The sequence below is a fragment of the Chlorocebus sabaeus genome, chromosome 6 (genome assembly GCF_047675955.1).
Source record: "Chlorocebus sabaeus isolate Y175 chromosome 6, mChlSab1.0.hap1, whole genome shotgun sequence".
NCBI classification, from domain to species: domain Eukaryota; kingdom Metazoa; phylum Chordata; class Mammalia; order Primates; family Cercopithecidae; genus Chlorocebus; species Chlorocebus sabaeus.
In genome coordinates this window covers 10,843,005-10,856,685 of record NC_132909.1, presented here as the reverse complement: position 1 = coordinate 10,856,685, position 13,681 = coordinate 10,843,005, and the positions used below count along the sequence as shown (strand labels likewise).

The 13,681-nt window shown below is 51.6% G+C and overlaps 1 protein-coding gene across 6 annotated transcripts in view; it reads right to left on the bottom strand.

The window, feature by feature from the left end:
* The window catches only part of ZC3H4 (zinc finger CCCH-type containing 4), a 53,346-nt gene that overhangs the window by 23,299 nt on the left and 16,366 nt on the right, over nt 1-13,681 (bottom strand). For all 6 annotated transcript variants that reach the window (XM_007997328.3, XM_007997333.3, XM_007997329.3 and 3 more), the window contains 4 exons: nt 8,260-8,479; nt 7,862-7,972; nt 3,715-3,937; nt 473-627 (listed from right to left, as the gene is read on the bottom strand). In XM_007997328.3, the coding sequence (XP_007995519.3) occupies nt 473-627; nt 3,715-3,937; nt 7,862-7,972; nt 8,260-8,479 (709 nt within the window). The remainder of the gene's footprint in view (nt 1-472; nt 628-3,714; nt 3,938-7,861; nt 7,973-8,259; nt 8,480-13,681) is intronic.

Genomic DNA, 13,681 nt, shown 5'->3' with positions numbered 1-13,681 from the left:
GGAGTGCAGTGGTGCGATCTTGGCTCACTGCAACCCCGCCTCCCGGGTTTAAGTGATTCTCCTGCCTCAGCCTCCTGAATGAATAGCTGGAACTACAGGCACGTGCTAACACACCTGGCTAATTTTTTATATTTTTCAGCAGAGACAGGGTTTCACCGTGTTAGCCAGGAGAGTCTCCATCTCCTGACTTTGTGATCCATTTGCCTCAGCCTCCCAAAGTACTGGGATTACAGGCGTGAGCCACCACGCCTGGCTGATACCTTTTCTACTTTAAACCACATGAAGGTTTTATCTATTCCAAAATGATAAATGAACATTTTTAAACACATACATCTGCCCTCTGAGGCTTCCTTTCCTTCAGAAGGGTCATATGTCTTCCTACCTTAGCCTCACAGCCTCTATGAGCAGTGCTCACGCCCCCGAAAGCCCACCAGCCTCACCCCGACGTCCCCAGGGCCAGAGGAAACCTTACGTCCATCTCTTCCTCGTAGAAATCCTCTTCATCCTCCGGGTGGTCTCCTCCCATAGAGCCTCTGCCCCTGCCTCGGCTGCCCCTGCCCATGCCACGGCCTCGCGATCCTCCACGGCTTCCTCGGCCCCTGTAGCCCCGGCCCCGGCCTCGGCTGCCTGCATGGAGATTCAGACAGTGAGCCTTCAGCGGGAGCAGATGCCACCGGCAAGAAAGAAGACAACCCACTTTCTGCTCCTGAAGTCAATCACTTCAGCATCCTCCTCCTCCTCCAAGAAGCCTTCCTAGATGCCCCAGGTAGGCTAGTGGACCCTCTGGTTCTCTCAGTGGGGGTCCCTCAGCACACTGGACACACAGCTACTGCAGTACTCACTCCCCTTCCTCACAGGGACTTGTCCACTTAGAGCTGTACTGTCCAATATGGCAAACACCAGCCCACGGGCTAATGAGCAACTAACACGTCTGGTCCAAACTATAAGATGCTAGCCTTGAAGTCTGACAAGACTAGCTAGCCCTGTAGTTTGAACTTGTGATTTAGACAAGAGTCCAAAACACACTCTGGACTTCAAAGACTTAGCTAAAATAAAAAAAAGGCTGGGTGTGGTGGCTAATGCCTGTAATCCCAACACTTTGGGAGGCTGAGGTGGGCAGATCACCTGAGGTCAGGAGTTTGAGACCAGCCTGGCCAGCATGGTGAAACCTTGTTTCTACTAAAAATAGAAAAATTAGCCAGGTGTGGCGGCGCACACCTGTAGTCCCAGTTACTTGGGAGGCTGAGGTGGGAGAATTGCTTGAACCCAGGAGGCAAAGGCTGCAATGAGCTGAGACTGTGCCACTGCACTCCAGTTTGAGCAACAGAATGAGACCACGTCTCTCTCTCTCTCTCTCACACACACACACACACAAGTGAGAAAGAATATAAAATATTGCATTTGTCTAATTTGATTACATGTTGAAATAAGATTTTAAACATATTAGGTTGAAAATAGAATATCAAAATTAATTTAATTGGTTTCACTTTTTCCTTCACTTAAAAAAAAAAAAAAAAAGAAGAGTGGCCAGGTGCAGTGGCTCAATCCTATAATCTCAGCACTTTGGGAGGCCCAGTTGGGCAGATCACTTGAGAACAGGAGTTCAAGACAAGCTTGGCCAACACAGCAAAACCCCACCTCTACTAAAAATACAAAAACTTAAGTCCAGTCACAGTAGCTCACAACTGTAATCCCAGTACTTTGGGAGGCCAAGGCGGGCGCATTGCCTGAGCTCAGGAGTTCAAGACCAGATTGGGCAACATAGTGAAACCCCATCTCTACCAAAAATAAAAAAGCCAGCCATGGTGGTACGGGCCTGTAATCCCAGCTACTAGGGAGGCTGAGGCACGAGAATTGCTTGAACCTGGGAGGCGGAGGTTGCAGTGAGTCAACATGGTGCCACTGTACTCCAGCATAAGTGACAGAGTGAGACTCTGTCTCAAAAATAAATAGATAGGCCGGGCACGGTGGCTCATGCCTGTAATCCCAGCACTTTGTGAGGCTGAGGTGGGCGGATCACCAGGTCAGGAGATCAAGACCATTCTGGCTAACATGGTGAAACCCTGTCTCTACTAAAAATACAAAAAATTAGCTGGGCATGGTGGCAGGCGCCTGTAGTCCTAGCTACTTGGGAGGCTAAGGCAGGAGAATGGCATGAACCCGGGAGGCAGAGCTTGCGGTGAGTCGAGATCGTGCCACTGTACTCCAGCCTGGGCGACAGAGCAAGACTCCATCTCAAAAAAATAAATAAAATAAACTAAATAAATAAATAAGATGGGTGTGGTTGTACATGCCTGTAATCCCAGCTACTTGCAGGAGTGAGGCACAAGAAATGCTTGAACCTGGGAGGCAGAGGGTAGAGATTGCAGTAAGCCTAAATCGTGCCACTGCACTCCAGAATGGGTGACAGAGCAAGACTCTGTCTCCCAATAAACAAAAAAGAGTGATGGGGTCTCATTGTGTTGCCCAGGCTGGCCTCCAACTCCAGGGCTCAAGTGATTCTCCCGCCTCCACCTCTCAAGTAGCTGGGACTATCCAGTGTCCTTTTCACTTTTTAAATGTGGCTACCAGAAAATGTAAGTGATATGGTGGCTTCCAATCTAATTCTACTGGACAGCACCAGTCTAGGACCTCCGAAAAGCACAGGGGCTGCCCCAGGGAGGTGTCCAAGACAGACTGCTAGAAGAACGAATGAGCCGGGTGAGGTGGCTCATGCTCGTAATCCCAGCACTTTGGGAGGCCGAGGCGGGCGGATTACGAGGTCACGAGATTGAGAACAGCCTGACCAACCTGGTGAAACTCCGTCTCTACTAAAAATACAAAAATTAGCTGGGCGTAGTGGCATGCGCCTGTAATCCCAGCTACTCAGGAGGCTGAGGCAGGAGAACTGCTCGAACCCGGCAAGTGGAGGTTGCAGTGAGCCAAGATCGCGCCACTGCACTCCAGCCTGGTGACAGAGCGAGACTCGGTCTCAAAAAAAAAAAAAAAACAAAAAAAAAACAACTACTCAACAAGCTGGGCCTCAGGCAGGGCTCACAAGTCTGAGAACCCCTGTGCTGGAAGATTCCAGAAGCCACTCTCAGGCTGGGCAGTCTTTCTGGCAGGAGACAGTTCGATGGTTCTTTTTTGTTGCTGTTGTTGGACAGGCTGGTCTCGAACTCCTGACCATAGGTGATCCGCCTGCCTCGGCCTCCCAAATTGCTGGGATTACAGGCATGAGCCACTATGCCGGCAGAGATGGTTCTAAGGGGCCAGTCAGGGCTACTGTGTCTCTGGTGCTCAAGCTTCCTCCACCTTCCTCCCAAAGGACACAGGTGCAAGGTTCAGAGGTGGGGCAGAGGCAAGGACTGCAGTCACACCTTGTCAGGTGATGGGGCTGGGAGAATGAGGGCGCACTGCTGCGGGGTGGGGCAGCCAGCTGTCAGTGACCCTAGCCCAGGTGAGAGAGAAGCTATCCCCTTCTCCCCTGACAGCCGACCAGGAAGTGACCCTTCAGGTACGCTGGCCTTCTCCCTGCCTCACACCAGCCTGGCACCACCCCAACCACAGACCAGAGGGTGATCTCTCTGGTCCCCTGTGCCACGCACGTGCAGATCCCGGCCCTTCTTTGTACACTTATCCCAACCCTAAGTGACCAAACTTGAGGCTCTGTGAGGCCAGGCCACCCGGGTGGCTCCAATGCCCCAGAGGAGAAATTGCCAAGGCAGGGCTCACCTCGGCCACGGCTGCTGCCCTCCTTGGCACGCCGGTACTGGTTCAGCTCTTTGGTGAAGTCATCGTAGTCCTCCTTGCCCATGTCCTCCTCCTCGTCGCCCTCATATTCCCCATACTGCTCGTTCTCGTAGTCCTCGTACATGCCATAGCTCTTGCTGTCCATCTTGGAGTAAGCCTTCTTGGGCAGGGGCGTGGCATGCGATGGGGGGTACTGCTGGTGGGACTGCGTCCCAGAGATGGGGAGAAGAGGTGAGCTGGATCCCACAGCTGCGGGTGCAGACTACCAAGATCCCCAGTGTTCCCTAAATGAACATGTCTGTCTGGGTGCTGCTACTGTCCCAGGGTTGCACTGCTGGTCCCCAGACCCTCTGAGGACAGGTTCTCATACCAGGAAGTGGGGGTAGCAGAGGGCCCAAGTGTTTCTGTTCCTCATAAAGGACCAGAGCTAGAAAGAAAACAGAACCACAGACCCCCAATCCCTGATGAACGAAGGGGAGGAGAAGGGAGCATTTCCCAGGGATACAGAGCAAGCACACAGGGAGGGGCCTGGGAAGCAGGAGGGGGCTGCTCAGTCACAATTTTGCTAGGGCCCTGGAATTCAATAAATGGCCTGCTTGGCAGCCGGGCTAGAAAGCCGTCTCAAATGATGCGTTCCAAAGTGTGGTAGTGCCAAGTGGTACTAGAAGAAGTTAAAGATACTCATAAAAACAGAAGCAACCAAGACATCCTCCAACAGGTAAATGGAAAACAAACTGGTATATCCAGACAATGGAATAATAGTAAATATGTAACAATAAAGGGTGCATTGGGCAAAACCCAAAGAACTACACAACACTAAGTAATAACAATGAATCAATACTGGCTCATCAATTGTAACAAAGTTACCACAACAAAGCAAGACATTGGTAATGGGAAACTGGGGGCAGGGAAGGGGGCAGGTGGAGGGGAGAAGGGAACTCTACTACTACCTGCTCAATTTTCTATAAACCTAAAACAGCTCTAAAAAATAAAGTCGGGGGGCCGGGGGACCAGGGGCCCGGGCGCAGTGGCTCACGCCTGTAGTCTCAGCACTTTGGGAGGCCAAGGCGGGCAGATCACGAGGTCAGGAGATGGAGACCAGCCTGGCCAACATCGTGAAATGAGATCTCTACTAAAAATTCAAAAATGCAAAAATGCAAAAAAAAAAAAAAAAAAGCCAAGTGTGGGGCGGGCACCTGTAATCCCAGCTACTTGAGAGGCTGAGGCAGAATTGCCTGAACCCGGGAGAGGCAGAGGTTGCAGTGAGCCGAGATTGCACCACTGCGCTCCAGCCTGGGTGACGCTGCAAAACAACATCTCAAAAAAAATAAAGGCCGAGCACGGTGGCTCACACCTGTAATCCCAGCACTTTGGGAGGCCTAGGCGGGCAGATCTCTTGAGTTCAGGAGTTCGAGACCAGCCTGGTCAACATGGTGAAACCCAGTCTCTACTAAAAATACAAAATGAATTAGCCAGGCATGGTGACGGGCACCTCTAATCCCAGCTATTCGGCAGACTGAGGTGTGAGAATCACTTGAACCCAGGAGGCAGAGGATGTGGTGAGCCAAGATCATGCCGCTGCACTCCAGCCTGGGCGACAGAGCGAGACTCCGTCTCAAAAAACAATTAAACAACAACAAGCATGGTGGCTCAGGCTTGTAATCCCAGCACTTTGGGAGGCCAAGGCAGGAAGATCACAAGGTTAGGAGTTCGAGACTAGCCTGGGCAACATAGTGAAACCCGTCTCTACTAAAAATACAAAAAAAAAAAAAAAAAAAATTAGCCAGGTGCGGTGGGGGGCGCCTGTAATCCCAGCAACTTGAGAGGCTCAGGCAGGAGAATCACTTGAACCTGGGAGGTAGAGGTTGCAGTAAGCCAAGATCGTGCCATTGTACTCCAGCCTGGGCGACAGAGCGAGACTCCATCTCTAAATAAATGAATGAATAAAAAAGTCGGCTGCGCATGGTGGCTCATGTCTCTAATCCCAGCACTTTGGGAGGCCGGGGTGGGCAGATCATTTGACCCCAGGAATTTGAGACACCCTGGGCAACATTTTGAAACCCCATCTCTACCAAAAGTACAAAAATTAGCTTTGGTGTGGCAGCCCATGGTTCCAGCTACTTAGGAGGCTGACGCAGGAAGATCACCTGAGCCCAGGCAGCTCGAGGCTGCAGTGAGGTGAGATCACACCACTGCCCTCCAGCCTGGGCAACAGAATGAGATCCCATCTCAATAAATAAATAAACAAACAAACAAAAAGCCTAATTTTTAAAAGTCCATATTACAGAAAAACAGGACAATGCAAAATACAGCTAGATACACAGACACACATACAAGTACTTGAGCAGATCTTTAAAATGCCTCCAGCTCTAGTTCATAAAAAGCATGCAATGTTCCATTTCCTGCCTCTCTCAGGTCTGAAGGCCGAACCTACACCAGAAGATCAATCTCAACTATGGTATTGGACAATGAATCACTTGTTGTGATGGATGATGCTGGGTCATGGGATACCTGGGACAGCTTTAAAGACCTACTAACTTTAAAACATTTCTCAACCGGCCGGGCGCAGTGGCTCATGCCTGTAATCCTAGCACTTTGGGAGGCTGAGGTGGGCGAATCACCTGAGGTCAGGAGTTCGAGGCCAGCCTGGCCAACATCGCAACACCCTGTCTCTACTAAAAATACAAAAATCAGTCGGGCATGGTGTCGCACGCCTGTAATCCCAGCTACTCGGGAGACTGAGACAGAAGAATCACTTGAACCTGGGAGGTGGAAGTTGAAATGAGCCGAGATTGCCCCACTGCACTCCAGCCTAGGCAACAGAGCAAGACTCTGTCTCAATAAATAATAAGGTCTGGGCCGGGCACAGTGGCTCAAGCCTGTAATCCCATCACTTTGGGAGGCCGAGACGGGCGGATCACGAGGTCAGGAGATCGAGACCATCCTGGCTAACACAGTGAAACCCCATCTCTACCAAAAAAAATACAAAAAACTAGCCGGGCGAGGTGGCGGGCGTCTGTAGTCCCAGCTACTTGGGAGGCTGAGGCAGGAGAATGGCGTAAACCCGGGAGGCGGAGCTTGCAGCGAGCTGAGATCCGGCCACTGCACTCCAGCCTGGGCAACAGGGCGAGACTCCGTCTCAAAAAAATAAAAATAAAATAATAAGGTCTGAAGATCGAGACCATCCTGCCTAATGCGGTGAAACCCTGTCTCTACTAAAAATACAAAAAATTATCCGGGTGTGGTGACAGGTGCCTGTGGTCCCAGCTACTCAGAATGCTGAGGCAGAAGAATGGCGTGAACCCAGGAGGCGGAGTTTGCAGTGAGATGAGATTGCGCCACTGCACTCCAGCCTGGGCGACAGAGCGAGACTCCGCCTCAAAAAAAAAAAAAAAAAAAAGATGATTTGCTTTTCTCTTATGGAATTTTCTGGGGGAAGAAATGGTATACAAAATGAACAAATAATTTAAATTGCTGCTTGAAATGAAAGCGACAGTGGCCGAGTACTGCCTGCCTACGGGCCACTTGAGAACATTTCATTCTCTTGCCAATTTCCCAAAAAGGTCATTTGTGAAGAGTGGAAGCCAGTCAGCCATGACATGGACCAGTCAGCATCTTTCTCTGAGACATACAGGGCCTTGCTAAGGCCGCACGGAGGAAGCTCGAGAGCATACCTCACGGAGGTCAGCTAGGGCCTGGGTTCAAACCCAGCTCCTCTACTTCAGAACTGGGCAACTTTGTTGAAACTTTCTTTTCCTTTTGAGACAGGGTCTTGCTCTGTCACCCAGGCTAGAGTGCAGTGGCTGATCACAGCTCACTGCAACCTTGAACTTTTGGGCTCAAGGGATCTTCTCACCACCTCTGCCTCCTGAGTAGCTGCAACTACAGGCATGCCTGGTTAATTTTTTTATTTTTTGTGGAGATGGGGTCTCACTTTGTTATCTAGGCTGCCCTGTTGAAATTGTCTAAGTCTCAGTATCCTAAGTCATAAAATGGGGATTAAACTAATACCTGATGACCCAGGACTGAAACCCACATAAAATGCCCAGAACACAGCAAGTGCTCAAGAAACACAAGCAGCTGAACTCCTCCCGGCCCCAGAGCTCAGCAGGGCACGCCAGTCACTCACCGGCGCATATGGGGGGCTGTACTCTCTGTACTTGCGGTGCCCTTTCTCACTGGGGCTGAAATCCGAGTCATCTGAGAAGTCAGAGAAGTCATCGCTAGAAGAAGCGTGGCGCTGTAATGACAGGGGAAGAAGACTCAGCAACCCTGCTGCAGGCGGGCCACTCAGGCGCAGTCAGCCTCAGGACAAGCTATGCCGGCATGTGCCGGAAACACCTCACCTGGGGCACTTAGTGGCAACGGAGCATAAGCTACCGACTCTTAAAAAAGGTCTTTATCCAATTTGAGATAAGCAAAGGCATTAAGAGTGCCCTCTGGGGCGGACAGCAAAAGCTCAGCCCCTGGGGCTCTCAGCCAGGCCCGATGCCAGGCAGTGGCAGTCCCAGTGAATCCTGGACCTACTTTGTGCTTGGATTTCCTCCTCTTCTTCGACCTCCTTTTCTCTTTCTCCCGCTCTTTCTTCCGTTTCCGCTTCAGTCTCCTGTGGGACTTCTCCTCATCCGAATCACTGTGATGCTTCTCCCCCTTTTCTTTCCGGCTTCTCTCAGGCCCTCCGGAGGTATCCTGGGTCTCCTCTGCCCCATCATCTTCCAATTCGCCTTCTTCCAACTCTCCATCTTCCCTACAAATGAACCCCAAAGCCACCATGAACACAGGGTTTGAGAGGAGGCCTCCTAGGGCTCTGGGCTGGCCAAGGCTGACAAGAACCAAGGGCCTGACTGCTGTGAGCAAGGTGAGACCCTGGGAGGACACGGGGGCCATGGCCTCTTGTTCCATCCCTTATCGTCCCCCTGAAAGAACTGTGCTTGCTCCAGTCTAACCTGGCTGGGGGAGGGGTAGGAGTTTAAGGGCATTACCACTAACACCGGGATACATCTATGTCAGATTTCCCAACAGGACTAGTGTCCTTAGAAGAAGAAACCGACAAGATGCTATGGTCACATACGTGGGAAGAGCCCCATCTTGGGGATTCACAATGCTTAACACTGCAGAACTTCCAGGAAGCCCCACAATCTAGAAACCCATACAGCTCTGCTGTGAAGCACTTAGGGCACTTCTAAACCTCGCTCGACCACAGAAGTGCCTCTCCTAGAAAGCACAGACCTGCATCCCCTCCCTCCCAGGCCCAGGATCGCCTGCTGGGCCCCGGGCCCCAGGGAGCTGGGCATCAGTGCCACCTGAGGCTGAGGGTGGTGGCTGTACACCATGGAGAGGGCCTTGGTTCTGAACCAGGGGTGGCCCCAAGCTACCTGGGACCCACTCACAAGCAGGCCTGGGCTGTGGCCTGAGAACCCTTCAAAGTACTTTATTACAAAAGCCCCATGAGAACTGTTGGAAACAGGCTCAGAGTCCCAGGTCACCAGGTCTGACCCACCCTCGTCAGTCCCACATCTCTGGGCTTGAGGCAAGCAAACACTGAGCAGCTGGAGGAGGGGGACGGATCCCAGGCCCCTCCTGAGGACCTCACATGATACCGCCCCTGCTTTCTCTCCCTCCTCTGACTCACCTGCAGGTACTGGGAACCCCTTCTGGCTCCCCATCCTATACTCTTCCAATTCCCCCATGTCATCCCAATCCCCAGGACTTTAAAAGTGCTCTCCAAACATGACACTGCCCAGTGGACATTCTGTATATGTAAATATCTACGGGGTGGGGTAGGAGTGAGGGAAGAAATTGGGTTCAGGAGGGGGAAGCTGGAAAAAGAATCCAGTTTTTGAGCCAAACCCACAGACACAGTGTTCACAAGTACAGGGGTTGGTAAAGGAAAAAAACAATTTTTTTGAATAATTTTAAACGCTCCCAAAGTTCCCCACGAATGACCACAAAAAGGCTTGTGTGAGAGCCTCCAACTCCTTCCATCTCAATTAACTAGGACACAAAGAGAAGGGATGTAAGGAGGAAACGTCATGAGCCCAGGCCCCAAAAGGTTAGCCACAAATGGAGCTACCTCCGCGGAAAGGCCTGCAGTTGCCCAGGCGGGAGCCAGTGCATTAGGCGTGCTTGCCTGAAGTTTCCAGCACATGCAGCAGACTCCTCCCAGGACCCTCCACTGTCCTTTCACTTGTGTCCCTCCCTTTGTCTGCCTCAGGACTGCTACCTAAACATCAAGGAGCTCCTCAAGAAGGGCTTTTTCTATGAACCCTCATTCCCAGTTCAAAGGGGATGGGTTCTATTTCAAACCCAAGTGGCCCAGCCCCACAGATACTCCTGGGCAGAGGTCAAGCGCAGTTCTTGAAACAGAATGCAGGACACAAAACTCTTTCTGCTGCTTCAAAGGCAACAACGCAGGTGACGTCACCCACGTGTTGCTTCCCTGACTAGTAAACTTGGGAGGGGGCGGGGCAGGGGCGCAGGCTGCAGTCCTGACAAGGGAGGCGCCTTCCCGCTGGGGTGCGGCCCACAGAAACCAGGCGTGGAGCAAAGCCCTCACTGGACGCCTCACCCACACTGAAAGGGCCACATGACTGGGAAAACTAGTTTTGTCCCAAGGGAGAAGCTCTTACTCAGTGACATGGCAAACTTCCCACCGCCGGGAGCTGTGCAGACACTGTGAAGTGGCACCCTGATGGGAATATAGGGGGCGGGCCAGGGCCACACCTCAAGAGAAACTCAGGGAGAGAGAGAGACTGAGTGCGAGAAGGCCTGGGACAGACTGGAGGTGTACATGCTGGGGTTTCACCAAGAAAAGCTAAGAACAACGTTACTCTCGACACTTAAGTCTGGAAGGCATAAAGTTGAGAGGCACATGATCACCATCCAGGTCACTAATTTTTTTTTTTTTTCTTTTTGACAGTCTCGCTCTGTCGCCCAGGTTGGAGTGCAGTGGCCGGATCTCGGCTCACTGCAAGCTCTGCCTCCCAGGTTCACGCCATTCTCCTGCCTCAGCCTCCTGAGTAGCTGGGACTACAGGCGCCCGCCACCTCGCCCGGCTAGTGTTTTTTTTGTTTGTTTGTTTGTTTTTTGTAGAGACGGGGTTTCACCGGGTTAGTCAGGATGGTCTCGATCTCTTGACCTCGTGATCCGCCCGTCTCGGCCTCCCAAAGTGCTGGGATTACAGGCTTGAGCCACTGCGCCTGGCCAGGTCACTAATATTTTAAATGCCAAATCTGTGCCAGGTTGCTTGACTCCCTCCTTTTCTGCACTGTCCTTGTAGGAAAAAAGATACAAATGACAACACACTTGGTCCACAAGGCAGGTGCATGATCATCATCAGGGCAGGGCCAGCTCAGCCAGAGTGGGTGGCAGCCTCAGCATGCCCTCCCTTATGTCCAACACTGCCACACAGCAGGCGACAGTCTTGCCCATGGTCAGCTGAGGCCTCCTTCCCTGTCTCGATGCCACCCGCTGGCTCGGACGAAGGTACAGGCTACTCTACATCTAACACCTGAGGGCAGAGGACAAAAGACCATCCAAGGAACTCCAAGAGCCTTAACCATTGTCCAGAATGATTCTAGAAAGGAATCACCAAGGTAGAGAAGCACAGCATTCAAATCCACCCTGCAAAGACCTGAGCCAAAGAGGGATTCTGTACACTATCGATATCAACAACTCCAGGCACACCTGGACTCAAAGGGAACCAACCATACAACTTTTCACAAAACAGGCAGTGGCTACTTGAAACTTTGTTTCCCTAGAGTTGAGAGAGGCAGAGAAATACACAGGATTTTTTGTTAAATTGTTGCTGGTTGATGAAGGGGCACTGAGACAGCGACAATAAACAGATCGCTGCATTATCAGGGCCATCCTGCCATGTCATGCCCTCAAAGTCCCTCCGAGCCCTGGGCTAACCTCTGCCCACAGTCACCTCAGGGGGTCCCCCTCCCGACACCCGAGATGCCCTCTCAGCTAAATGTCCTGCGTGAATATGAGGTCTTAACTATATTTTTCAGACTCTGTTCAACAGAAAGCAAAAGGAAAGGAAGTCAAGCCAACTGGGAATCCTGTGTGCCACCGGCGCGACAGCACAAAGGCGGTCTCCACAAAACAGCAACCAGGTTTCAGCGATGCCACTTAACAGACTGCCGGCAAAATCCGTGTCAGAGTGGGATTAAATACCGAGGGAACATGCTTAATAGACCTCGACATAATCCCCCAAGAAAAGTGGGGGAAGCCCCACCGCGCTAATCATTTCAATCTAGACCTGCCAAACTCTCTTGAGACAAGCAAGCAGAAGAAAAGCCTGCCGCGGCAGCCTGTGCAGGGAGCACTCTATTCCCAGAGCCTGTATTGGCAACGCCTGACATGGCTGCACTCAGTCCGCTGCTAGAGCTCTCGGGGACAGGAAAGCAACCACCCTGGGAGACCGACTTGGAACTGGCCCCCATGAGGAAATGGGAAGAGGCCAACGCCTTGCCCTGAGCCAGTCCTGCCCCATACCTCCTGGACAAAGCTCCCGGGCATTTCAGTTTCCATTTTCAGAGCTGGCTGCTCCTCTCCCTGGGCCAAAGAACAGATCTGGATGCCCACTCTAAGGAACAGGCCGACTCCACAGGGTCCACAAGCATGCTGGGTTCAGTACACACCATGGACTTGGCAAAAACCGTGCTTGGTAAAGATACTTCATGTCCAGACCAGGTGTGGTGGCTCATGCCTGTAATCCTAGCACTTCGGGAGGCCAAAGCAGGCGGATCACTTGAGGTCAGGAGTTCGAGACCAGCCTGGCCAACACAGCAAAACCCTGTCTCTACCAGTAATACAAAAATTAGCTGGGTGTGATGGTGGACGCCTGTAATCCCATCTACTCGGGAGGCTGAGGCACAAAAACTTGAACATGGGAGGCAGAGACAGCAGTAAGCCCAGATCGTGCCACTGCACTCCAACTTGGGAGACAGAGTGAAACTGTGTCTTTAAAAAAAAAAAAAAAAAAAACCAAAACTGTAATCCCAGCACTTTGGGAGGCCAAGGCAGGCGGATCACCTGAGGTCAGGAGTTCGAGACTAGCCTTGCCAACATTGTGAAACTCCAGCTCTACTAAGAATGCCACCAGCGAGGTGGCGGATGCCTGTAGTTCCAGCTACTCAGGAGGCTGAGGCAGGAGAATTGCTTGAACCTGGGAGGCGGAGGTTGCAGTGAGCCAAGATCATGCCACTGCACTCCAGCCTAGGTGACAGAGCTAGAGACTCGGTTTCAAAAAACAAAACAAAAGATATTTCATGTCCAAAGTAGACATGATATTTTAAAGGAGATATTTCATACTGCCTTATCCAGTAGCCTACAGATTTGGGCCTCATGCTCCTTTCTGCAGACCAAGTAACTCAACCAGCTCCACCTCTTCTCTAGAGTATGCTCTTAGTCCATAACCTGAGCCTTGCTTTTCTGATCTACTGAATGGGATAACAGCAGCACCTATCTCAAGGGTTGTGAAGGTTAAATGAGATAATAGGCATAAAGCAATTGACATAAGGGACAGGCACAAAGGAAGGAGCAGCTGTTGGTTGTAAGAACCAGGCAGCACGAGGGCGCCTCTCCACGGAAAGCTCTAACTGGCTGGAATGCTGACTGCGAAGCATGTTCTCTATAAGAAAGCTACAACCAGGGCCGGGCACGGTGGTTCACGCCTGTAATCCCAGCACTTTGGGAGGCCGTGGTGGACGGATCACCTGAGGTTGGGAGTTCGAGACCAGCCTGACCAACATGGAGAAACCCCATCTCTACTCAAAATACAAAATTAGCTGGGCATTGTAGCAGACACCTGTAACCCCAGCTACTCAAGAGGCTGAGGCAGGAGAATCGCTTGAACCTGGGGAGGCGGAGGTTGCAGTGAGCCAAGATCACGCCACTGCACTCCAGCCTGGGGGACAAGAACGAAACTCCATCTCAAAAA